This window comes from Chanos chanos, chromosome 3, assembly GCF_902362185.1.
Source record: "Chanos chanos chromosome 3, fChaCha1.1, whole genome shotgun sequence".
Classification (NCBI taxonomy): Eukaryota; Metazoa; Chordata; class Actinopteri; order Gonorynchiformes; family Chanidae; genus Chanos; species Chanos chanos.
Window position 1 is genome coordinate 32,963,663 of NC_044497.1, and position 26,951 is coordinate 32,990,613.

The window sequence follows — 26,951 nt, forward strand, 5'->3', positions numbered from 1 at the left end:
TTTATTTTGCTGTGGCAGTCCCACTTTTGCAAATTTACTGACGGATTTAAGGAAGTGGATTAAGTGTTCTGTTATCTGTGAGACATATGAAGCAAAGAGTTCTGGTGAGTTCTAAACATTTCAAACATATTTCAAAGCCAGTGCTTTCATTTTATCAATAACAAAAACAAAGAGGAAATAACCACATCATTCTAAAGAAGGGGAATAGCTGGGAAAATGCGATCTCAAACCAATGTAAATTTACATTTTTCAAGATTACCTACAGCATTTAACACTGAGCTGGGGTTTAAAATAAAACATTTAATCTGTCCAAGACTCAAGCGAAATATGGTGTATATTATGTATTTTAATGAGGTTCCTTTGGGATTCAAGGTACTATGGCAATTTCTCAAGGGCCTAAGTAACGTAAGTAAACGGAAAATGTTATCTTATGCACTGAAGGTGAGAAAAATAAATAAAATCATACACCAACAAAAACCTAAAGGCAATGTGTTTGCGGTGTCTATAGAGAGAGGTTGGACACAAGCTCATAAGTGCAGCTGTCAGGGCAGACCGACGGAGATTTATGACCACGAATATAAATAACACCAATCTCTACCATTTTAGTCCCTGTACCCCTTTATGTAACATTAGAACCCGCCTCCTTGAAAATGTCTCCTCCCCTTTAAGGAGATTTACGGCCGGGATTGCAGATAGTTTCCTTTGACAATAGGTTCATAGTTTGTCAATCATAATTTATCCAGCCCATACGAAATATTTGTTGTCACTCTGAAGTTCTCCATGTTGTAATAGGCTTAGAAATCTATCAATTGCACAGTCCTTGGCAAAGACTTCCGCCCCTGTGTCAGACTTCCAAACTGTGGGCTGAGGGTTGTCCCGTTGGAGTAATAAGGAGCTGTCGGCCCTAGGAAAGCGCAGGTAAAACAGATACATCAGTTTGAGCTTTTATCATAGTAGTTATTGTGCATTTTTTTCTTGCAGGATTACTGTCACTTGTAGAACAGTCCTGTGCGAGGGATATGTCATTATTTCAATGAGCTATCGCTTAGAAATATCGAGCTTGCTTGGTAGGATATGTCTGTTACGTCGAAAGCTAGCTAACTTAGCTTGCTGGCTACAAACGAGATATCAAGTGCTGTGCACTATCTAGTGAAAAAGACAGCACAAGAAGAATGGACATAGACATTTGTTAAAGAGGAAATCTCAAAGGAAATATCATATCCAATGACCATTTGTTTTTAATTACGAAGATAACTAATAGTATCCTCACATATTTTTGGCTGGTATCCACAATCTGATGTTATCCAAATAACAGGGCAGCGTTTGGCTTTGTTGTGATGCCTGTCGTGTGTGCCTGGGATATACAAAGATAAGGAATGTCTAGACATACATTTCTGTCCATGAACCTATACAACGTTTAAGGTTTGTCAGTAGTCTTTCTTTGGCCGCGACTCGGAGCGCTGTTTCTGGCAGGTTCTGCCAATCACCGCGCCAACCAACCTATGGGGCATCTGGATGGGACAGTATGGTTATTTATTTGCTCCGTCCAAGACTTCTCAGGTTCGCTAAGTAAATTTCGAGATGTAAACTATTTGGGGAACTAAATGTAAATTTGAATAATATTCAGGGAAATGTCTTAATTAGACTAATGTGGGTTTGTGAAATGTGTTCTGAATTATAGCGCGGCATTGTTTGCTATGTTCCTATAAATGCTTACGTACAAACATCTCAATCCAGTCTTGTATAAAATTATCTACATACGATGATGTGTTTCCCTGCCACAGTTAGAACTTCAACCTTGCATAATACTGGGTAGTCCAATAGGAGTACGGTTTTTGTTGAGCTGATTGACCTCATGTGGATCGAGAGATGTTTTGGGATGTTCTGGACTCGACAAATTCAGATCGCTTTTGTCATTGTTCTTAGTTGTTCTGTTTTATGATCCGCAATACAGAGATTCATGAATGAACTGACGTGTGACTTGTTTTGTATAATTGCTATTCATGGTTTTTTTTTTTCTCCCTGGGTGTATGATTAGTAGCTACATGATAATCTGTATGTTACTGCGTAAAGGTGTCCATGGAGTTTCATTGTCTTGAAGGTGAAAGCCTATCAGTTTCAGCTGAATGTGTTGTCATGGTCACCTCTTGTAGGCTTGTGTCACCTTCCAGTATATTTATATGACCAGCTGTCAATATAACAGGCATTTTAGATCCATGGACCTGTAATCTTGAAATAATCGGTCAATGCAAATAAATTAATGGAAGTCGATGTATTTGCATTATTCTTTCTGTAACGTGAATGCAGTTTGGAGTGTTTCAGTGTCAGGGGCATGGATTGTGTTTTTGTGCTGTGCTGTGCTGTGCTGTGACTTAGTTTGGTGTCAGGGGTATATGAGGTGCATGTTTGTGTGCCTCTCTACGGTGCTGTGAGGCTTGTTTGAGTGTCAGGGGAAAGTCTGAGTGCTTCCATCTAAGTTTTTGTGCTTATCTATGAATGTTATGGCTGAACTAACTTTCTGGGGGATCTAAAGTCCTGTTTAACTGGCATCTTACGCCAGACAAGCCCACCCTTGTTATCCATACACATGCCTCCCTCTGTAGTTTTTTTTTACTGGCAGGATCTGGAATGAACTGAATTTCTCTGTTAGGAAATGCCCATTCCAATTATCTTGTTTTGGTGAAATTACTTAGGACCAGCATATGAAGAATTGTCTTGAAGAAACTGCCCTTCTTTGACTTGCTGTAGTGGTTGAGAAGGAACAGTCTGTAGCCATTTGAAGTGTGCTTATATGCATGTGGGAATTTGAATTTGTGTGCATCAATAAAGATAACATGTAACTTTTGTTGTCCTTCCTTATGCCTCTCCCTGTCATAGCTATCAGTCATTTTGCATAGCACATGTACCAAACCAATTCCTCAAAGATGATTAAATTGCACTGTTGTGCCAGTTGGACTTTAGCTGTGTTCTGTTCTTCTAAAGGAAGGTAAACTGTGATGCGCAGATAAAAGTATGAACTTTACAGCAGTTTTACTGCACTCTTTTCCACTCCGCGCTGTCAGAGGAAGGAATTGCTCTAAAAGAGAAATGAGGAGCAGTCCACTGAGAGAACACACTATTCACGTTATAGACACATATGCAGACTAATTATCCCATGATGAGGTTTATGAAGGTCTTTTTGTTTCCGTTGGGACAATTTTTCCATGCATTTAGCCCCTGATAAACTCCTCCCACAAGAGGAGTTTTAAAGTCCACAAATATTCGTTTACCTTGACATCTACATTGCACACGGTCTCTCATATTGTTTTGTTATCGAAATAGTTTCTGCATCAGTTGATATAGTCCAGGTTGTATTGGGTAAGTTACAGTGTTTTATAGACACTGTTTTATAGTGTTTTTTTAGATACTTTATAATGTAAAATACTTGCTGCTTTCTCACATAGATGCACAACACAAATGCAATGTGATAGTCTTTGCTTCTCACCAGACAGAAGTGGTCAGCACAGCAGTTTGTGGATAACAGTGAGGCTCATGTAGGATGTGTGTGAGTCATGGGTGTAATGGAAGAAGTGTTTGTCTGTGCCTTTCTGTGAATGGCATCACAGAAAGTAGCTGTCACTTGCACTGTGCCATCGTTGTCTCTCCACGTCCTCACTCTGTCTGTTGAAGAACTGATGACACATTTGCCTTTTTTTTCCTCTCAAAATGCAAAAGACACTTTTATGTTTTCTTGCAATGCAGAGAGTCAGCGTGTTCTCATAGCAGTTACTCTTAGAGAGCAGTTGACCCTTACCGCACTAACATGAATGTAGGCCTATGCCTCATGCAGTCTACGCTCACTCTTTTTGAATTATTTAGGCAGCATAGTATGATGGCTCCCATATTTTAGTCATTTTGTTTCCCTCTTTTGTTGACTTTTTTTTTCAGCTGTCTTTAGCTCTAGGTTTAAATCTAAAAAGAGATAGCAGTGCAGAATATGCCAGCATAGTGCTGATGCAGTCAGTAGACAATTCCCAAAGTATTTCTGCAGACCATGCTTTTCCCTTTAATTACTTCTGAGCTTTTCCCTGTATGCAGTCTGATTTCTCTCATGTGTTTCCTCTCAGGTATCATTCATCATTCAGGTTCCTACTGTGGAGGAACAATGCCCTCTGACTGACACTATCTGGAGTAACTAACCACCATGAACAGCGAGGAGGAGTTCTATGACGCAGAGACAGGTGAGATCTGTGTAATGTCGAAGGTTGCAAAACATGTTTTTTTTCCTTTAAAACAGAGGAACAGAACTGTAGAGATGGAGACTTGATTGTGCTATTTCACAACTTGTCCTTCTAGAGTTTAAGTCGTCTCCCTCTCTCTTTCTCCTCCGATCCCCTCACCAGGTTTGGAATCAGACGACTCCTGTGAAGTTAGCTTTAAAGATGCCCTGGTTTACGAGGGTAAACAGACCTCCAATGGCAGTGCGCCACTGGAGAATGGAGTGTGGGAGCGCAGGTGAGGTTTAGTTGGGATGGTAAAAAGGGACATTTTGGGCTGAATATGGGGATATTTCTCTGCTGTTGTGACATTAGCTCATACATGCATGTGTCCATGTGGTTGATACAGGACATCCCTTCCCGCCCCCATGTTCTCCAGAAATGACTTCAGCGTCTGGGGATTCCTGAAGAAATGCATCGGCATGGTGAGGACACACTGTTTTTTTTGTGAAATTAGATCTTATTGGGTTTTGTGTTGTACATCTATACTGAATGGATTCCTGCTGCAGTAAATGTGCACATTAGTCTTAAAAAAGGTCTCAAAATTTTATTTGTTATTCTAAGAATTATAAGAAATAAGAGTGATTAGAAATTGCAAATATTTCTGCCAATTGGTGAAAAGTGTCTAATTTTTCAAATGTGTTTTTTGCCATACAACTGCGATGCAACAACCCTCTGGCTGAGTAGGAGCTTTCCAAGATAACGATGCCCATTGTTTTTAATGAGCCACTGAGTTTTCTGCAGAGAATCACAGAGTATATGGAACACACATACCTCATCCACAAAGCTTGCACAGTCTCTGACTCTATAGAACGGATGCAGGTAAGAACTGCCTCTCTTCCGCATGTACGTATACATGCATGAGTACACACACGCACACAGACACACAAGTTAAACCCTTGTGTTTTATTTGCTAGCTTGTAGCTGCATTTGCTGTCTCTGCGGTGGCTTCACAATGGGACAGAACTGGAAAACCATTTAACCCATTATTAGGAGAGACATATGAACTCACACGGTAATCTGCTGGCATACCAGCCTTTCATTTAACGTCATATGTATGTTGACTGTTATGCAATATTCTTCATGATTACATGGAATCTTTTAAGTCAGTGGTAAACCTAAGCGATGTTATTTTCTTACTTTTGGCTTCAGTATAGTGCTTCATTTTGTAAGGTTTACTCCTCTGACCCGCTCAGTTGTACTCTCAATAACATTTAATGGTCCCCCTTGTTATAAGTAAAATGAAACCTATTAGATTACTTATTTTGCATGTACAATTCTGCCTGTCTTTATGTTTGTTTTTTCCCTCTTTGTTTTAGGGAGGATGAGGGGTACAGACTGATCTCAGAGCAGGTCAGCCACCACCCGCCCATCAGTGCGTTCTACGCTCAGTCACTCAACCAGGACTTTGACTTTCACGGATCTATTTACCCCAAACTCAAGTTCTGGGGTAAGAGTGTTGAAGCTGAACCCAAAGGCACTATGACACTGGAGCTGACCAAGTGAGTTTCACTAAGAAACAAAAAAGTTTGTCTGTGTGCGTATATACATGCATGTGTGTGCACACTTGTTTGTGCTTGTTTTCTCTCTTGTACAGAAACACTGTACAGGTTTGGGATTTAGACAGCATGCATGTGTTTTGTTTTTGTCTTTTTGTTCAGCAAGACAAGGGATTCCACTTAACAAAGTCTCCCCTTATTTCAGGCATAGAGAGGCTTACACCTGGACAAACCCCCTCTGTTGTGTACACAATGTAATCCTGGGTAAACTTTGGATTGAACAGTATGGAACAGTGGAAATAGTCAACCACAGGTAATTCATCTGATGAGTATGCAAACATAATCTTCTCTTGCAGGGGTCTCAGTGTTCTTCTAATGAGTTGTTTGCTAACGTATAGTGGTCCCTAAATATTTAATTGTATAACAGATGCTCTCTTCACGTTCTGTGATAGGTTAGGATTCAGGCAGGTAAATATTAGTCTGTTCTGTGACATTTTTTTTCTTTTACTGCACTCTGTTTGGCAGCACTGGAGACAAATGTGTGTTGAACTTCAAGCCGTGTGGGATGTTTGGCAAAGAACTGCATCGAGTGGAAGGCTATATCCAGGACAAAAAGTGAGCATGAATGCATCGTTTCAGAATAGGTTTCTGGTATTTTCTTTGCTTTGTCAGTAGTTAATTTTTGCCCATTGTCCTGAGATAGTAAGAAGAAGAGACGCGTTATCTATGGCAAGTGGACGGAGTGTTTGTACAGCATAGAGCCAAAAGTTTATGAAACCAATAAGAAAGCCGAGAAGAAAAGTGGAGGGGATTCAAAGAAACACAAGCAGGTAAATGACACAGATTGTATTCTCTGGATATCATACTTAAGAATGTCGTCTTTTTTCCTTTTGAGTTGGATAATGTGTTTTACAGAGTTTTGAAAAATCTTCACAAAAAGTCTTCACTGCAGTTTGTAAACCTCTTTATCCTTTTTCCTTTATTAATACCTGCAGTGTGATTGATAGGTGCAGGTAAAGATATTCTACGATATGGTAGTCATAGTTTGTAATGAATGTGGTATTCTGTTTAGAGTGTAGTGTCTGAAATGTAGTTGGCATTACAGTAGTGCAGTCTGTAGTTTAAACATTCCATAGCTGATACCACTCTGTGTGTAGAATCTATGCAGACAGGGGTGTATGTGGCAACAGCTGTTGTTTGTGGCTGTAGGAGCAGAGTTCTGGTGGTGATGATGCTGATGAAATGCCAGATGTTCAGGAGACAGTCGTTGTGATCCCAGGGAGTACACTGCTGTGGAGGGTAGCCCCGCGCCCCCCCCATTCTGCTCAGGTACTACCACTCCCCCACCGTATTCCCCTCTGTTGGGTTATATCTGTGTTTTCACTGCAGTGATTCCCTTTTTTCTCTCTTTGATGCTTCTCTTCAGATGTATAATTTCACCAGATTTGCCATGACTCTGAATGAACTGGAGCCTGGCATGGAGCAGGTCTTGGCGCCCACAGACTGTCGTTTCAGGCCTGACATTAGAGCTATGGAGAATGGTGACATAGGTAAGTGGACAGCAAACACACACACACACACAAACACAAACAGTCGAATTGTATTTGCATGAGTTTTTTTTTTTTTTAAACCAGTATTTCCTAAGGAAAAAAAAAATCTTTATTCAGAACCTTCATAATGTCCAGCTATCAAAGCTCATACGTATGTGTTTGTTTGTGTATTTGTTTTGAAATACACAGACACAGCAAGTCGAGAGAAAGAGAGACTTGAGGAAAAGCAGAGAGCTGCACGAAAGGAACGTGCTAAGGATGAACAGGAGTGGTCCACCAGGTGAGCCTAGTACTTTCTGAACAAGAGTCTGTCCAGCAATTTTGATTATAACTTCCAGAAGGTAACCACCAAGCTTTTTATCATTATGTACAGTATTCTTTTTCACAAAAGCATGCTTAGTCCAGTGAACATAGACAATGACAAAAGTATAATCTTCCCCAAAAAGCTGAATCTCAGCGGAGAAGCTTCATTTTTTCAGTTAGTGCATTTTGCTAATATACTGGTCCAACATTGTGGCATTCCACTTTTTGTAGATGGTTCCAGCACGGCACAAATCCCTATACTGGCAATGCTGACTGGATCTACAAAGGTGGCTACTTTGATAGGAAGTACTCAGAGCTTCCTGATATCTACTGATTGACTGGGAAGAGCAGGAGTAACGTGACATACTCCTGGCCCATATCATCTCATCTCATCTCCTCTATAAGCTCCTATCATCATAATGTTCTTTTTTCTTTGCCATTGGAATGTGAGATTCAAACTAATGGTTTACTGGACTAACAGAACCTCCCCTCCCCCCTCCACAGAAACTGTACTGGAATCTGGGAATTCATGCGACTGAATTAATTTATTTTTAAAGGTAGGGAATGCCTTATAAAACTGCTTAAAATTGTTATACTCAATATGTGTAATTTTGTTGTTTTGTTCAGTCCTTCCCCTTTTTCATGATCCACTCTTTTTACACTCAGGTATTCATTTTATGGGTACAAATTGTCACTGATGACAATGCTATGATGTCATCAGCAAGGAGAGAAAATAATTGTATGGCTATATACTGTGAGATTACCCTGAAATTGGAAAAGAAGAATGTGAAAAAGAGAAAATGTAAATGTAAATTTGTTTATTTTCAGACTCATGCAAATGTTTTATCATCTTAACAGTATGTTATAATATGTCCAAAATTGTGACCTCTGTGATGGTAGGCAGGACTCAAGAACTGACAGTGAGAAAATTGTGATCTTATTGGTGACTGTAATGAGGATGACTGGACTTTGTAGAGAAGGTGGGTGTGGCTAAGCCAGCCTTTCTGTTTGGTTATAACATGTTCAGTCCCAGTGGCAGGGCTCACTCAGGCCAGTTTTACTTTAGTCTTTATGGATACGGGGAGTTTACTTAAACACATATGCTCAATCTCCACATGCATGCTTGATAATGTTACAAATCTGATTGTATGATTTTTTTTTTCTTTTTTGTGACTAGATAAATGAAAGCTGCTTATAACAATGTTTACTTAGAAGGTAAACACGTAGTTTTTTTAATGATAGAGAACTAATTAACAGTACTTAATAATCCAGTTAAGAAGATAAATGTAACCATACATTGGTTTTTGTGTGTTTGTGGTTGCCAAAGCAATTTTTTTCTTGTAGAAACTAAAGCCATAGAATTCGTTAGGACTGCAAGTTTGTATTTTGTGGGTGACGTACAGGTGCACAAATAGATATACTGACATGGAGATGGGTGCTATTCAGTTTTTATTTTTAGCACTTGTGACTAGTGAGTGTCAAGGTGCTTCACATCAGCACACACACACACACATATAAACACAAATGAAGATAATGGGGAAATAAATAAGAGAGGCACCACCATATTCAGACACAGAAACTCAAATACTGTGCTTTGGACACAGAAAGTGTCAGAATCTATGCAAACATCCATCAAAATGTCTGTCTGTCCTTGTAATGTACGTTTGGGAGATGTGTTGTTTTAAAAGAATGTCATTGTTCATGTAAAATACTTTGGTTAGCCTTATGCAGATCAGTCAAGCATGTTGGTCCCTTTGCTTAAGGTTTTGTCGGCTGTTTTTTGCACAGCATTTGGGTGTTCTTTGTTTGGGCATAAAGTTTGGGCTATAGTACGGCGTTTAATGTGGGGGTGTTGAGTTTGGGTGGGAGGTTGTTTATATGACTAAATATTAAAAAAAATTCCCCTATTCCAAAATAATATAGTCAGTCCCAAATAATTGATAGCTGTTGTGTAGTGTATTAGTTTTTAAAAAAAATCACTCAGTAATGTGGTCCATGTACAGTAGACTAGAGGGCTGTAATGAAATCTCTATAGAGTTTTTGAACATTTTTAGTAACATATTTGATCAGAGAGGTGAACATATATTTATCCTCTTTGATTTATATAATGTAGTTTGGCATGTCTAAACATACACTAGAACATATTAGTCATTAGATATCATACTGTTCCTGAGTATCAATTTATTTTTATTACATGTGAACAGAGATGCCACACCGACTCTGAAACAGAAACCTGACCCTCTTGTTCAGCAAGCAGCTAAAAGCATAACGTGAAAGCCCTAGACACTGATGATGTGTACAGACGAGAATGTTGACTTTCGTCCTCATTTGCTCCATAGTGTGTTGTTATCTGCATCTGTCACTGTTGCTGTTATAAGATCATGCTTAGTTAATGTATAAATAGACCCATGCAGGTCACACAAAATGCAGCCATGTAAAGCAGACATGTAATGTTGAGAAATATGGCATTTAGCATCAGCGAGGTGGAAAATCTTGGGTGTAATGTTAAAGGTGTATAATGTTATCATTGTTGAATGTGACACATTGAATGCCAGCATCATGAAATCCAGGATTTTACAAACACTATTTAAAATGTAGAAATATATGTTCTTTTACGCCTCACATGGAGGCTTTACATAGTTGCATTTAATACAGTGTGGCCCCCTTTTTTACTACAAGTGGACAGAATCACACAAAACTGGTGATCAAAGTACTGTTCACTGTCTAATGTCATGTAAATCTAGTCATTTGTATTCTAGCAATAGAAAATAAGTATATAAGATAGCATCATTAAAGAATTTGATTTTAATTTGCAATGAGTGTTTTTATTAATAAACAAAAATGCCATAGCTGAAGTTGAACATTTTTCATTTTCTCATCGTGCATGGATTTTTCTCACTACACATAGGTTATACATAAATCCCTCGATTGTGGCTGATTTAAATTGAGAGCAATATGTCACATAGTACCGTTATTTTACATAGCAGACATGTTCGTTTTTTACTGAAATGCTGCGCTGAGAATTAAGTGTAAACGTCACAATAATAACAACAATCCTATAAGTAGCCAAATAATTATTGTCTCAAAGTGTTGTACTTATTGGTTATGGTGGTGATGGTAAATATTTTGCAGTATTTCTGTGTTATTAATCTTAGAAATAACGTCAAGTTCCGCTTGGCACCATTAATCATGACCTACTTATTATGCGGCCTTTTTGGCAACCAAACTTCACTCTGTTTGGCAACCAAACTTTTAAACCTAGATTGACATACTCTTTGGCCAACCAGAGTAATGTACGCAAACGGTATACAAATATGGTTCGGCCCCTGTTAGCTTGAAACACAACTGTCAACGCATCCAATCAGCCACAGAGAATGTAATGTGGACCTATCAAATCTTTCCTCCATATCCAATAGGCGGAACTTCCGTCTCAACACGTTAGCGTTTACCTGACGGCGACTTAATATTCTCTGCATTCCACTCATAAACTGAAACGTAAGTTTATCGTACTTTACGTGCCTTATTTCCAGTTTTATGGTTCACCATCTACCTTGGGAACTCTATGTGTAACATCATTATGATGACGCTCCAATGAAAAAGCATTATATTTCAGAGGCAGACTTAAAGTAATTAGCTTGCTAATGTTATCAAGTTCTTTAAATTGAGACAGCTGGCAATGGGCAATACTTTTTCATATCAGTCTGGCTGTCTAACGGTGTCTGTAATTTTGTTTCATTCTGAGCCTGTAGCTGTTTGAAATAACCTCCTTAACACTGTGCCTTTTCAGAAGTACTACTATTTCTGGAGGTAATTTGATGCCACACAATGGGACGATATGTTGGAGAAAGATTAACACTAGTCCTAGACTAAATGACATTTAAAGCTCCATTCGGAGTGCGGCACGGGCTTAGGCTATTAATCAGCGTTTTATGAAACGTAGCTCTGTGATTAGTACTAATCGTAGATGCAGCCAGAATGAACCGTTTCTCATATCAACGTCACAGATGTCGTCTGGGGCGCTTTTCCCGAGTTTGGTATCGGGGTCTCGAGGCTCATCCAGCAAATACTTGGTGGAGTTCCGCGCCGGAAAGATGACACTTAAAGGCAGCACTGTGACACCAGACAAGCGCAAGGGTCAAGTCTACATCCAGCAGACTGATGACTCCCTCATCCATTTCTGCTGGAAGGACAGAACGACTGGGAATGTGGAGGATGTTAGTATCTGACCTCCTATATTTTCAGTAAACTGTTTTTCTTAAAGCTGAATTGTGTAATTTTTTGTGTATTCTCACCATTAAGTCTAGAGTCCAAACCAGAGTCTATTGTTTGGACTGCTTTCAGTTTTTGAATGTTGGTTCAGTCTGTGGTGCTCAGCTGTAGATGTTGACATTGCATTTTTCCCATAGGATCTTATCATATTCCCAGAAGATTGTGAGTTCAAGAGAGTAAACCAGTGCACTACAGGTCGCGTATATGTGCTCAAATTCAAAGCTGGTTCCAAAAGACTATTCTTCTGGATGCAGGTATGAGTTAAATCCAAAACAGTTTGAGCGTTACCTTATAACCATGTCATTCTTGCTTCAGTGGCTCGGTTTCATAACTGAAGAAAAAAAACATTCTTACTTGATGGTTGCAAGTCTCTTTTTTTAAATTTTGTAATCCGATACAAACTCTATCACACCTTCATTTTGTCACTTCATAGCAGTGTGATAAGTCACATGGGGGTACGGGGGGAATGAGGGCAAAAAGTGCCAGCATTCTCCTTATGCTCTTGGGTCTGTGCTTTTTTAGGAACCCAAGACCGATAAAGATGAAGAGCATTGTCGGAAAGTGAATGAGTACCTCAACAACCCACCCATACCTGGTGCCCTAGGGAGTGGAGGAAGTGGTGGACATGAACTCTCTGCTCTCGGAGGTATTGATACACACCATTCCTCCATTTCTCTTCTCTGCACACTGGTTGTCTTTCGGTGACACATTTGATCTTTTCTAGAACATGAACACTCACAGATGTTGTGTGAGTGGCATGACACATAGCACCAATGTCTGCACCAACACCAGTTTATTGAATGTTATGTTATGTTATTGCCAAGGTGAGGGTGGCTTGCAAAACCTCCTGGGAAATATGAGTCATAACCAACTCATGCAGCTGATTGGACCCACTGGACTTGGGGGACTGGGTGAGTGACTGTCTTTTAAGACAGCTTTTTATACATCTTCACCCTGTGTGGATGCCCGTTCAGAGAAACACTTTAGGTCTAACTTCCTGTAGAAAAGAATATAAAGAATATCATCATAGAATGGTTTGTGGTCATGTATTTCAATGAATTTTATCAGCTGTTTTATCGGTCTATTTTTAGCTCAAAGCTTGGCTCCCAGTTGTTTGCATAACACTATAGCTCCATTTGTTGTGAGTACACAACAGGTATTCTCAGAATTACTGTTCTGCGTATAGTGATGTTGCTAGGTAGTGATGGTTATGCCACCTCTCATTGATCCATTGTGACTGAGTGTATGGTTAATGTGTTCTCTCTCTGCAGGAGGTCTGGGGGCATTGGCAGGACCAGGTCTAGCCAGTCTCCTGGGAAGTGGAGCCCCAGCCTCTAGCTCCTCCTCCAGGTAGTGTTCACTGAATAGGCTTTCTTAGAAAGGAATCAGAGGTAGTAACCTGCTTTTCCATGGTTAATTTCATGGTTTTGGTTGAACTGAGTTGGAACAAAAAGTTTAACTAGCCAAACTTTTGGTTTTCCTTACATTTTAGTTGTTAGTTTTCTTAATTACATTTGACAAGAGTATTAATTACATTTTACCTTATATTCAACATTTATTCCCAATTTCACTGACGTGAGCTGTCTGACGCATTCTGCATCTTTCACACCCTCTTCAGTTCTCGGAGCCAGTCCACTGCTGTTACTCCCTCATCCACCTCTGCTGCCACACGGCTCGGCTCCTCTCAGGTTCCAACCACACCCACAACCCCTTCTATTCCTACAGCAACTTCACCCACAGTCACGCCCACAACACCTGCAGGTCCCGTCCTCTCTACTGGAACCACCAGCCCCACCCAGCCTATCCAGCTGAGTGATCTACAGAGTATCCTAGCCAATATGAACGTGCCTGCAGCAGGCCAGGGAGGTGAGGGGACGCATTAGCCCTGCAGCACAGAGCCACACACCGCTTATTCTTTCTCCACTACATGCTTTATGAGCCCTTTCTGTTTGTGGGCAAAGATGTGAGAAGATTAGGACTAAGCTATTTTCAGTAGGGGTCGACCGATATGTTTTTTTCAGGGCCGATACCGATACTGATTATTAGTAATGAAGGAGACCGATAACTGATATTTGGAACGGATATACATTTGTAGTAAAAATGAAAATCTTGGCATCAAAATTTAGAATAACACAAACTCTGACACAAAACCTTGTTGAAATGCCTTTAAGCATGTTTAACTAAAAGAGAACTTTTCAACATTATTTTAAAACAAAAAGTGCAAGAAGCTCCCAGCAGTATTTCTCATGAAGTTAACTGTAAATTTAAAAAAATAAATAAGTCTGTTATGTAGGACTAGATGTTAATATCCACTGCCTAGACTCTGCAGGATGGTCAAGTGAGTGATGGCATCTTCTGGGTCATTAAGTGGGTGCCCTCTTTCCCCGATGTATGCTGATGGGCCCACGACACCTCCACAGGGTTCAGCAGTGAATGGGCTCACCCCCTAGATGCCATTTACTCACTCTTCATCCTCAGCCCCTGGCTACCCTTTTCAGCAGCTCTGGAGAGGTCTTTGATTGCATGTTGGTGGGCCTTTCCTCACATTCCCATCTCCTGAAGTAGCATTGATGTTGATGTGGCTACAAACCCTCCTCAGCCTACTTTGACCAGGCGGACCTTTGCTTTCCAGCCATGTTGTTGCGCATCCTCTGAAAGCTTAGCATACCTCAGCTTCTTGCGCTTGTAGGCCTCCTCCAATGCGTCCTCCTAGGGCATTGTAAGCTCAATGATGTAAACGAGATGGAGTGAGGCCAACCATAGCACAAGGTCTGGTCTGAGGTTGGTTGACGCAATTTCAGCTGGGAAACAGAGCCTCTGGCCTAGGTCTTCCACCATATAATGTTTTTTAATTTTGATTTTTTTGACATAAATGAAGTGTTGGGATGGTAAAAAAGAAAAACACATTACAAAGAAAAAAATGTTAAAACTTAATTTTATTCAAATTTTACAACATGTTCACTATAGTGGACAACAGGATTTCATTGTTCTTAAGCATGAAACATTTAAATGCGGAGTATGTACATGGAAAGATCTACTGGAATCATCCAGTAAAATACAATACCACATAAAAAAACAAATGCAAATGAAGTTAATACAAAAGAATGGAAAATCTACAACATTTCACCTGCACCTTTTGTGATTTCTTCATTAGTCTGAATGGTATTTCATGTAGCATTCTGACTTTTTGGAGGCACAGAGGAACATGCTGCACTTTATGCATCTAACAAAGGATTTGCTTTTGCATCCAGGCATTCTGCATCTGGAAGCATTTGGGGCAAATGGATTGCACCGTATTTCCTTATTCTCTCATCTAGATGGGCCTTCCTTTTCTTGATTTCCAGAGAGAATTGTTGGTCACTTGAGTTAGAGTCATCTTGTTGACATACCTGTGCCTGGAATATCGGTTCCTCAGCCAAGAGGAGTGTGAACTTCAGGTTTTGGGAGGTTTTCTTTGCAGGTTGTTATAGGGCCTGTCTATATTGGTGGTATTAAATCCATGAAATGGTGATGGCCAAATCAGTGAAGTGAGGCATGGTACGAATAGCCCACCTCTTGGTGTAGCTGGACATTCTGTAGTAGCTGAGCATGTGATCGTGATTAAGTCAGGGATAACGCTTGACGACTTGTCCTGATATGAAAATATTGGACGAGATGCGGTGTTGTGAACTCACCCATGTAGTAACAAACAACCCCCGAAAGGCCTTTTAAGAGAAGCAGACATCGTTTTTGGTGATTGTCAGTTTGGTGATTGTCAAAGATGAAGGTTGGCAAACTGTTCCATTACAGAAATACTGGATGTGGTGCAGGTAAATGCCGCTTCAGCTTGTGGAGTTTGCTCCGCCAATGATTTTACAATGTGTATACGATTTATAAATGAACAGCTTTATGGAAAAGTTTTTATGGAAAACTGTTCATTTTTTTTCCCGGGCCAGTAAAAATATAGAAGGGGCCAGTAAAACTCTGACCTACTGGCCTGGGGACCAGTGGGGGAAAAGTGTTGTTTTGGACACTGCCATGACAACAGGCTTGTTGTCCATCCACTTGGTGAGTGCAGTTTCAGGTATCCGTACAATCATTTCTGATGACCCTCTTCCTCTTTTGCTCAGGGCCTTGTCAGCAGTGAAGTGGCAATCTTTTGGAATTTGAATCTTCTTAATTGTTCCTGTAGCAGGCAGGCCCCTTTCCAGGAGAGTGTCCAGAAGATTGATGGTGGTAAAATACTGGTCAGACTGCACCAGTGTTCCTCTGGGAGCCGTCTCGGTCAAATGCAGGGCTGCATTTGTACATATTCCCATCTGCTGGTTTTGAATGAAGGTGTTCTTTCCGTGGCAGGTCTCAAAGTCCAACACAAGACCACTCGGAATTGTGAGAATGAATACCTTTAATCCTGTTGGATTTGCTGGGAACATATTGACGAACTGGACCCCAGCTTGTGAAGGGAACCATTTGTTCATCTGTGCAGACTTTTGCTGGCCTAGGTAGGATGAGGCAACCCTGGAGAACTCTCTTCAGGAGTGGTCTTACTTTCCAAAGCAGATCCTTTTTCTTCTCATCCTCTGGCACATCCAAATCATTGACCACTTTCAGCAAAGATCTGATCTTGTTAAAACAATTTCGTGTCATGGAGTCAGTTATACTCGAGACTCTTGTTTTGGCAGCCCAGTACATTTTCATTCTTGGATATCCAAGGCATACCATATACACTGAGATTCCTAAAAAGATCTCTTCTGGAATTGTGTTTAGGTTTGGGTACCGAAACCCAATGCCAATACGGCACTGGTTCCCATCCAATCGGTATCTGCCAGACCGAGTCACAACGCAGATTTTGATGCCTCATTTCAGTGCCTCTTAAATTCCCGAGCTGTTGATATTTGCCCTCTAGTGCTCCGAAACAGACACTACAGGCAAAAGAAGTATTACTGCGGGGTCACATTAGCCAGTAGCTAAACATGGCTGCGCCCAGTGGTTAATATTGACGTTAGAGGGTTAACATAAGCACTCGCAACGGTATTTAGCTTCACGGAAATCAAATTTGTTCCCGTTAAATTTACGGAAATCAAATTTATTCTCGTTAAATTTAAGGAATTTAATGGAATTTAATTGAAACGAAACTTAATTTTAGAATGTTGGCAACTCATGTGCACAAAAACTCTGAGGGGACCGTTGCCGTTTCAAAGAACTTGGGCGTCAAAAGGTTAAACACGGTTACAGTGCCTAAAGATAAACGGTCTAAAGTATGGCTGTATTTCACTCGAAAGGATTCCAACACCAGGACGTGCAGCAAATGTTTAAAAACAATTGCATGAAAAGGGGGGAACACATCAAAATTATTGAAGCATCTGGCGACGGGATACACTTGAAATTATTGAAGCATCTGGCGACGGGATACACTTGAAAGCAGAAGGATATGCCCAATTATCAAATATGATAGTGTTTCTGCAAAAAAACTGCTTAAGTTTGAAGCTGGAGTTTGTAGAATACGAGGAATTCCAACACAATTTATTTTCCTGTTGTTATTACTGTAGCTGTTATTTAGTGTTAAATTATTGTAGTCGGGTTAGGTTTTATTTATTATGTGAATTTGGTATGTAAATTTGTTAAGTGTTTTGTATTTACTTATATTTATACATTTAAGGTGTTAACTTAATATATAGTTCAATTTGAAGTTAACAAAAAGCCATTCTTTAATAACATTGACGTTCGTTTTGTGCTTTTTTTTTTTTTAAAGTTTCAGTTCAGGCACCGTTTAGGCGCTGGCAACATTTTGGAAGTATCGTTTTAGCGCCGGTATCGGAAAAAACCCAAACAATACTCAACCCTAGTTGTGTTCAAGCTACAGCCTGAATCCTGTACCATGTGCTGGTTGGCGAACACAGACAGATCCCAAATTAGTTTCTCATCAATATACTGCTGGAAGTATTGCAGTGGGCTTCAGTCTGTATGGCTTAGGGCAGCATCATCTGGTGTAATTCTGTATTCTTCCAACACAGGCATGAACCTTAGGAGAAAATCAATGCACACTCAATAATTTGGCACAATTAACATGTCATAAAAATGTTAAAGGGATAGTTAACCTGAACACTTTTGTGCCCAGTTTCATACGTCCATCCTTCTAATGAATTTGAATTTTTTCCTCATTAATTGTTTCATTAGGTTCAAAAACAAAATGTTGGGATCTGTTTCCTGGAACACATCTCTGTAGGTTATCTGTCCATTTCTGCACTGATTAAAAACCTCAGAACCCTATGTGTTGGTTTTGGCCCATAGAGGATGACAGCACACTTCAACGAGCTCTGCGTCTTGGTCCACCTCATCTGGGTCCTCCTCAAGTCCTCTGAGCTTTCACTCTCTCCTGTCTTATCATCCTCTCTCACTGGACTCTCATCCTCTGATAGATCTATGTCTGAATCTCCCTCAGTGATTCTGTTAAGAATCCTCTCTGCCTTTGTCATAGAGCTGTCTACTAAAAAATGTGAAACAAACATAAGTACAAATTCCTGACATCCACTAGGGCTGTTGCGGTATAGAAATTTCCTTACCGCAGTATTAGAAGAATGCCACTTTGTGGTTTGTGGTAATACCGCAACCAGACTCCCCTGTGTTTAATTACTCATTCGTTTGACTTTACTTGTCCCACGTTATGCTTCCATTGCAGCGAATTTCGCTTCGCTCTCATTCAGGTTGTACGGGGGACGAAATGTGCTTTGATTGGGCGAAATCCAGTACATCCAGCAAAGCAACTGAAATTGAGATCCCAATATCCCCAACTTTATGCAAATAAGAACCAAGGCGAGAACCAGTCGGTTCAGCGTGTGATCTGTTTGGTAGTTTCAAGTTTTATTGTCATTTACTAGATAACAATGTGGACATCATTATCAGTAATGAAACTCAACTTGCACAATGTAGTAGTAGATAATAATAAAAGGACAATAAGGTAAATATAAAGGTAATATAAGGAGATATATAAAAAAGGAATATATATGTACATGTGCAATAAATAGATAGAGGAAAGAAATGTAGAAATATAAAAATATAAGAGTATAGGAATATAGAAATGAGAATATAAGAATGTGCAGTAGATGTAGTCCTGAGTGAAACAATTTTAAAGTGCATGTGTAACAGCATAGACAATGTCAGTTGTTCAGAAGTCTGATTGCTTGGGGGGAAAAAGCTGTCTCTGAACCTGCTGGTACGGGTCCGGATGCTCCTGTACCATTTGCCAGATGGCAGGAGCGTGAACAGTCTATGGTTGGGATGGCTGGGGTCAGCGAGGATCCGCTGTGCCTTCCTCCTGCAGCACTGGCTGTAGAGGTCCTGAATGGCTGGCAGCTCAGTCCTGGTGATGTGCTGTGCTGCTCTGACCACCCTCTGCAGAGCTTTGCGGTCGTGAGCGGTGCAGCTGCCATACCAGGCCGTGATGCTGCCAGTCAGGATACTCTCTATGGTACACCTGTAGAAGTTGATGAGTATCCTGGGGTCCATCCTGGACCTTCTCAGTCGTCGGAGGAAGAAGAGCTGCTGTCTTGCTGCTTTCACGACCACTCCTGTATGATGTGACCAGCTTAGATCCTCGCTGATGTTAATCCCCAGGAATCTGAAGCTGCTGACCCTCTCCACTGCTGTTCCCCCGATGTGGATGGAGGTGTGTCCCTCTCCCTGCAGTCTCCTGTAGTCCACGATCAGCTCCTTGGTCTTGCTGACATTGAGCAGGAGGTTATTGTCCTGACACCACAATGTCAGGGCTCTCACCTCAGCTCTGTAAGCAGACTCGTCACCGTCAGTGATGCAGTCGATGATGGTGGTGTCATCGGTGAACTTGATGGCAGTGTTGGAGCTTTGTGATGCCAAGCAGTCGTGGGTGAACAGGGAGAACAGCAGGGGGCTGAGCACACGTCCCTGAGGGGCACCAGTGCTGAGTGTTAATGTGGAGGAGGTGACACTGACGATCCTTGCTGCCTGGGGTATGCCTGTCAGGAAGTCCATGATCCAGCTGCACAGGGAGGGGCTGATGCACAGGTCTTGGAGCTTCGTGACAAATCTGGACGGCACTACAGTGTTAAAGGCGGAGCTGTAGTCAGTGAACAGCATCCGCACGTAGGTGTTTTTTCGATCCAGGTGTGAGAGGGTGGTGTGCAGTGCAAGTACTATCGCATCATCTCTGGACCTGTTTGGCCTGTAGGCAAACTGGAGTGGGTCCAGTGTGGTGGGCAGGGAGGATGTAATGTGAGTTTTGACTATACGTTCAAAACACTTCATCACGATGGAGGTGAGTGCTATTGGGCGGTAGTTGTTAAGGCAACTCACGTTTGTTTTCTTCGGGACTGGAATGATGGTGGTCTTCTTGAAACATAAGGGGACTGTTTCAGGGAAAGCATGAAGACATCTGCCAGTTCATATGCACATGCTTTGAGAGCGCGGCCCGGGATATTGTCAGGACCAGGAGCTTTACATGTGTTTACCTTTCTGAAAGATTTACACACGTCTGCCTGAGATATCTGAAGTGGGCAGTTGTCCTGTTCTAACAGTAGAGCTGGTTTGGTGTTGTTCTCAAAGCAAGCATAGAAGGAGTTCAGCTCCTCTGGAAGAGAAACAGACACCTCCCCCATGCTGTAGCCCTTTCCTTTGAAGTCTGTGATGGTTCTTAGTCCACTCCACATGTGTTTGGTGTTGGAGCCACTGTAACATGCCTCCACCTTTTCCCTGTATTGACATTTTGCCGTTTTTATTGTCCTTCTGAGCATGTACCGGGCTTTCCTGTATGCATCTGGGTCTCTGGAGTGAAAGGCTGCTGTCCGTGCTCTAAGCACCGAACAAACTTCACCGTTAACCCACCGTTTTTGATTGGGATAAGTCCGTACAGTTATCCGCAGTACAACGTTGTCGATGCATTTGTTTATGTAGCCTGTTATGTGCTCAGTGTACTCGTTGATATTGTTGTTAGACGCAATCCGGAAAACATCCCAGTCCGTGGTGCGGAAGCAGTGCCACAGGACGTCGTCTGATTGGTCTGACCAACGTTGCACTGTGCGCGTCACGGGCTGCTCACACTTCAGTTTCTGCCTATAGGCTGGCAGCAGCAGGACCGAGGTGTGATCTGATTTGCCGAAGGCTGGGTGAGGGAGGGCTTTGTAGGCTTGACTGGAGAGTAAGCATGATCCAAGGTGTTTACACCACGTGTTGGTGATATTTCAGCAGAACTCTTTTCAGATTGGCTTTGTTAAAGTCTCCAGCCACTATGAAAGCAGCCTCTGGGTGCAGGGTTTCTTGCTACTTGATAATTCCATACAGTGCATCCAGCACCCAAGTGGTGTCGACGTGTGGGGGGATATAAACAGCGGTGAAAAACACCGCTGTAAACTCTCTGGGCAGATAAAAGGGTCTGCATTTGATCATGAGGTATTCCAGATCAGGAGAGCACCCCGTCGATATTGTGTGTACATCCACACACCACCGATTGTTTACCATGATACAAACGCCACTGCCCTTCCCTTTACCTGACTCCATTGTCCTGTCCCGGCGATAAATGGAGAGACCCTCAGGTAGAGTGGCCAAGTCAGGGACTGAGGGATCCAGCCAAGTCTCCGTGAAAAGAAAGACGTTGCAGTCTTTAATGTCCTGATGGAAGGCAAGTCTGCTCCTTAGCTCATCCAGTTTGTTGTCCAAGGATTGAACGTTTGCTAGGAGTACGCTAGGGAGCAGGGAATGGTGTTGTCTGTTCCTCAGCCTGACCAGGACTCCAGTCAGGACTCTTTTCCCCCTTTTCCTCCGGCAGCGACGCTTCTGCCCAGGTAACCAAGGTAAATTAAATCCAACAGAAGGAAAATCTGATGGTAACGAGCTAGATTGTGGGTTTTGACTGATGTCCAGCACAGGCTGTCTACCGTACGTGATTAGCGCACGACAAGTGGGGAAAAGACTAGAAAATAACACTAAAAGGATAAGAAAAAAGCAAAGTTTAGGAGAACGCCCAATCAGCCATCATCACCGGCGCCATCTTACCCTTGGTATGTGATGTTCTCTAGAGAGACGGGAGTAAAAAAGTCTGACAAAGATGGCAGAGGCTAAAGGCTACATGTAGCATGAAAACATGTTTATGATAAATGGTTGCCCATACATCTTTTAATGTCTACATCAACACGGGTTGTTGTTTACATGTTACATGAACGTGATCGGGGCCAGAGCGGTGGAAAAACTCTCTTAGCGGCCCTGGTCAGGGCAAATAGACTACTATAGACCTTTGAACTTTTGAGCTACGTGACTTGCTTCACGACGTGTTTTGCTGTGTGGAAGCCTAATATGAGCTGAAAGGAGTTAAAAATAAAGATAATTAAAAAGACTGTTTCTGCATGAAGCTGTCTGTCTTGTCTGCTAATGTTGCCATGATGTGCAGTTATGAGGATTCGTTGCAATCACTAGGGACACGGCCACTTAGTTACATGTTACATGTCATATTCATATTTGAATGCAATATGTACATATTATTAATGAACATGGGTATAGACAGGGGTTATCATACACTGAATATTTTCCTCCATAACATTATTTGTTGACAGTTGTAATTACTCACTAGTTTTCAACACCAGACTCGCAATCTGCTTCTCCTCAGTGTCAGTCCTCTCAGCTGATTTGATTAGTCAGTCAACCAGAGGGTTCACTTGCTAAATGTTATATATATATATATGCTCAGTGCAGAGGTCAGGGCATTTTAGAATCGTTTTCTCGTTCTCGTTTGGAGAGACCAAGAAAGCAATGCCTGTACCATGAGGCGCTTTCGCACCGAACAGTTCTAGGGTCTAATTCGATAGGAAATACCCCCTGTGGAGCTTCCCCTAGAACTACATTCATTCTAGGGCCTTTTTTCTGTTTGCTTTCGCACCGCCAGTAGGAACGCTGAAGTGACGTAAGCCGGCCGACAGTATAGCAGCTAAGAGCTGTTGTTTATGACTAACCAGGATAGCTGCACATTTTGAAGTACAAATTTAATGACTTTTAAGACCTTTTAAATACCTCCAAAAGGAAAAAAGAACCATTACTGCGGCAAAAGAAATCGACAAACTAGACTACAGTATACGCAATGAGTTTTATTGAATTTGAATGACAGAAATATTGATTGCACATTAGATAACCTATAACTGCCTTCTCATTAACGAAAATAAAACTGTATGGCGATAGACCCAGTCCAATGCAGAAAATAATTTCCGAATTCATTTATGCATTTACCACCGCAGTAGCAGTGAATGACTTGATGGGCATAGTACTTTTCGGGTGCTAGCATAGCGCTTGTGCCTTACCCTTGCTCGCGGCATCATGTTTTTTTTTTTTTTTTTCCTTTTTCCCCGCCGCAGCCCTAAAATCGTAAGCTGGATAAACACATTCTTATTTTAGGTTAAAATGCGGATCACAGCCACACAAGCGGACACACAAGCACCTACCGAAGCGGAGTGTACGGTACCTCTTCAATGTACAAATATACATTGGACGTTGCAAAATGGTCATTGTTGGGGGATATAAAATACCGGTAAAATAAAACATAAAAACCATGTGCCCCCTCCTACAATTCCAGACATTTTGAGACATGAATATCAAAAGCTAAATGAAATACGTTCTAAGACTTTATATTTTGCACGGATCTTTAAAAATGGCGGTTGCAATCATCGTATACCTGCGTCTGGACCAATGGCTGTACACCTACGTCACAAGGTTCCTATTGTGCTGCAAAAGTACCTACCCTGGAGTAGGGGCTAAAAAAGCCCCTCAAAACGGCGTTCTTAGAACTAAAATCGTTCTAAGTTCCTGCGGTGCGAACACGCCAAAAAGGGGGTACTTTCTCCAACAGTTCTAAGAACTATGAAAAGTTCCTCCGGTGCGAAAGCGCCTATGGATGTGATCCTTTTCAAAACTGAAAAAAGTGAGTTTTCAAAAAAAGTCTGGATACATGTAGACAAGGCCACAGCCCAAGCCAAAAGCTATGGATGGCAGCACTCTCAGATAAGAGGTAAAAAAAAGCTGTTATGGCGGTGACTGCCTCAACACTGCAGTATACCTCCTAATACCATTGTATGGCAGTGATGCGGTTACTGTTGCAGCCCTAGCGTCTACTACAGATTACATTTATAAATTAGCTGTTTTTCATATGAAAATAAATAAGCTCAGCTCTGAAGACTCACTCAACTATTCCTGAGTAGTTTACTTACTTGAAACAATCAAAATATTAAAAAAAATTTAAATATGAATATCATGCTTACCTTTCTTTTTTCCATAAAATGTGCTTGTTGTGATGGCAGCCATTTTGAAAAGACAGGAAGAGGAAGTTGGCACGGTCACCCCCCCTGCCCCACATGTGATGTCAGGACTTAATAGAGTGACATGTATAGTATGGGAGATACAAGCAAAAACGTAATGTGCACTAGAGTGGACAAAAATGAATTGCCGTGACTCTGGAGGATCCTCCAATCACGTGCCCTGTCTAGCCGCCCAGTGTCTGGTCTTGAAGTGGCGAGTCTGGCTAGACCCTCACCTTCCCAGACAAATGTTGTTGCCGGCCAGCAAGATCAAAGGGGCAGAAGGGCGTTGACACTCATCCACCGATTTCCAGCACTGCTGTGAGATACTGTAGCACTTGGTTGTACCACCAGGTTTGTTGGCCTTGAGCGAAGTTGGTCTTGCAGCCCACCAGGATGTGTTTTAGTATTGCAGGAGTCAGGCAGAGGGAGCATGTGGGGTCCTCTCCGTACCACTGGCTGAGATTCTTGGGAGATTTTTTCCCTATCCGGGTTTTTTGAGGAGTTTTTTTCTTGCCCACTATGAGGATTAAGTCAGGGGGTGCCACCCTGCTTTGGTCGTTGTAATCCTGTGGTCATTTAAAGTCCTTTGAGACTGTGAACAGTGATATTGGGCTTTAAATAAACTGAAACTTGAAACTTGAGATGGCAGGACATCATAGGTAGCCTTGATGGTGAAGCTCGCTCTGAATGTCTCCATCTCCCACAGCCCTTTCTGGGAGATCTTTCTTTTCTCCACTTTCTCCCATCTCATCCATCCAAAAAAAACAACTCATATGGGTGAGTAATGTTACGTTCGCAATATGGTAGCTAAAATAAGTTCCAATTGCACTGGCACCAACAGTAGTCAAAGATAGATTTATTGCTACATAAATAAATTCTATTATCTCGTTATAGTTAACTATATAATCACTGCAACAAAGTGCATTATTCAGGCATTTTCATTGTAGTCTGAGAGATTGCAGATAGACCCTTCTTGCTGACCTACTGCGTTCCTCTGTGCCTGTCTGTGGCATAGTAGCCTCAGAGTTGATTGGTTGCACGTCACGAGTAATAGCCTATCAGATAGTGCTGTGGGCAAGACATTGCTCAAGTCCACAGAGTGGTGACAGTACAGAGAGGTGGCTGCATTAGAGCCAAGGTAGCGCATTTTTAAATTATTTTACCAGCAATCAGATAAAAAAAAAAAAAGACGATTCCAATGATCATAAAAATGCTGAATATCGAATCCAATAATGAGTCGACCCCTAATTTTCAGAGACATAACAAATGTATTTTAGAATAGTAAAATTATTTTAAAAAATGTGTGCGCAAGCATGATTGTTCTATAAATATAGCTGTTCTATCTTTTGTCATTGTGTCATGCAGTTGATCTGGCCAGTGTTTTAACACCAGAAGTCATGGCGCCAATTCTTGCCAATGCGGAGGTCCAGCAGAGGCTACTTCCGTACCTCCCGTCTGGAGAATCCCTATTACAAAGTACTGATGAACTCCATAATACACTCAGCTCACCACAGTTTCAACAGGTTGGTGTGCCCTGCATTTTTTCCCCCCAAAGCACCGATGTTTTTTTTTTTTTTTCATCAGTTGTATTATGAATTATAAATTATGCACTTGAAATAATGGAAACCATGCATTTACCTCGAGTAATACTGGTTTATGAAAATTAGATTTGATTTGGCATCTGTACAAGTAGACTGTTGCTTTCTTTTTCTCTTTAGGCTATGAGCATGTTTAGCAGTGCTCTGGCGTCTGGGCAGCTAGGCCCGCTAATGAATCAGTTCGGCTTGCCAACAGAGGCTGTGGATGCTGCCAATAAAGGAGGTTTGTGTTCTCTTTGTGTGTGTGTGTATATACACTTGATATTGAATCAGAAGTCTGTTCACAGACAAAGAGATGTTTACTGACTTGCGTTTTTTAAAGCTTCACACATTGTGGAACTGTCTAGCCTCATGTGTTAACAGGCTTGTAATCAAACTCTCACTCCTCTTTAGATGTTGAAGCATTTGCTAAGGCAATGGAGAATGAAGGCAAATCAGAGCAAGAGGGTGAACCAGAAGACAAGAAAGATGATGAGGAGGACATGAGTCTGGATTAGACTCCCATCCTGTGCTGTGCTTCTACTTCCCTTTGTAATGGTAGTTTAGGGCTTCCAGATTGGTCACCATGTCAACATGTCATGTTGGTTAATCCCTAGTATTTCTCTTTACACTTGTTCAGTGCTTGTTTCAAGTAAGTGGTCTTACAATTGTATGTCAAACAAACTTTGGTGGTCACTTAGTGAGAACTACAATGTATGGTAGTCAGTGAGCAGTAATGTTTGAATGTGCTCAGTGTTTGCAAGTTAACATTTTTCTAGTAAGAATGAATAAACAACTGACATCTGTTACAGTTCAACAGTCAGAAAATATATTTTTGAAGTTTCTCATTTCAAAAATCAAAATTATAAAACTGTAAGGAATCCACACCAGCACAAAATACATTAGATTGGTACAATCTTCAAACTACCAATTCACCTTTTTTAACAAAGTACCTTCAAAATAAGAAATTATGAAAAATATGTCTCTTTTTCAAAAATATCACAGAGGTACATAAACACAAAGAACAGACAGCTTATGCAGAATGGATCTGACATCTCATTTCCCAGGACCACCTCAAAGCCTACATACCATCAAGACTAATGTTTCTCACTGGTAACAACTGCAAAAAATGATTGGTTTTATGACCAGGCTTAGCTTCTCCATTTGAAGTGACAGTATAGAACGTGACATGCCATAAAGGTCCAGTGCA

At 41.3% G+C, this 26,951-nt stretch overlaps 2 protein-coding genes across 4 annotated transcripts; both read left to right on the top strand.

Annotated features, from left to right (window-relative positions):
• The first annotated feature begins 836 nt into the window (after positions 1–836).
• On the top strand, positions 837–10,372 carry osbpl2a (oxysterol binding protein-like 2a). The gene is made up of 14 exons (XM_030768979.1): positions 837–918; positions 4,107–4,220; positions 4,383–4,494; positions 4,606–4,681; positions 4,944–5,078; positions 5,174–5,271; positions 5,576–5,758; positions 5,961–6,068; positions 6,281–6,370; positions 6,459–6,585; positions 6,965–7,084; positions 7,182–7,305; positions 7,495–7,585; positions 7,840–10,372. Exons 2-14 carry the CDS (start codon positions 4,184–4,186, stop codon positions 7,940–7,942), a joined length of 1,404 nt encoding a protein of 467 aa, XP_030624839.1. The 5' UTR covers positions 837–918; positions 4,107–4,183; the 3' UTR covers positions 7,943–10,372.
• A 685-nt stretch (positions 10,373–11,057) lies between these two features.
• On the top strand, positions 11,058–26,552 carry LOC115807655 (proteasomal ubiquitin receptor ADRM1). Of its 3 annotated transcripts, XM_030768755.1 has the most exons (11): positions 11,058–11,103; positions 11,613–11,822; positions 12,015–12,131; positions 12,400–12,523; positions 12,702–12,788; positions 13,149–13,227; positions 13,496–13,743; positions 21,669–21,677; positions 25,530–25,687; positions 25,883–25,985; positions 26,156–26,552. In XM_030768755.1, exons 2-11 carry the CDS (start codon positions 11,613–11,615, stop codon positions 26,257–26,259), a joined length of 1,239 nt encoding a protein of 412 aa, XP_030624615.1. In that variant the 5' UTR covers positions 11,058–11,103; the 3' UTR covers positions 26,260–26,552. The 3 variants fall into 3 exon arrangements, with proteins under 3 accessions (XP_030624615.1, XP_030624614.1, XP_030624616.1); XM_030768754.1 differs by lacking the exon at positions 21,669–21,677; XM_030768756.1 differs by lacking the exon at positions 21,669–21,677 and having other exon boundaries at positions 13,152–13,230.
• Positions 26,553–26,951: the final 399 nt, after the last annotated feature.

Coding starts and splice junctions, on each gene's coding strand:
- osbpl2a (XM_030768979.1), top strand. CDS start 4,184: ATGAACAGCGAGGAGGAGTTCTATGACGCAGAGACAG. Junction 5,272..5,575: donor GAGACATATGAACTCACACG/GTAATCTGCTGG, acceptor TCTTTGTTTTAG/GGAGGATGAGGGGTACAGAC. Junction 7,306..7,494: donor TATGGAGAATGGTGACATAG/GTAAGTGGACAG, acceptor TGAAATACACAG/ACACAGCAAGTCGAGAGAAA.
- LOC115807655 (XM_030768755.1), top strand. CDS start 11,613: ATGTCGTCTGGGGCGCTTTTCCCGAGTTTGGTATCGGGGTCTCGAGGC. Junction 12,789..13,148: donor CACTGGACTTGGGGGACTGG/GTGAGTGACTGT, acceptor CTCTCTCTGCAG/GAGGTCTGGGGGCATTGGCA. Junction 25,986..26,155: donor GGATGCTGCCAATAAAGGAG/GTTTGTGTTCTC, acceptor ACTCCTCTTTAG/ATGTTGAAGCATTTGCTAAG.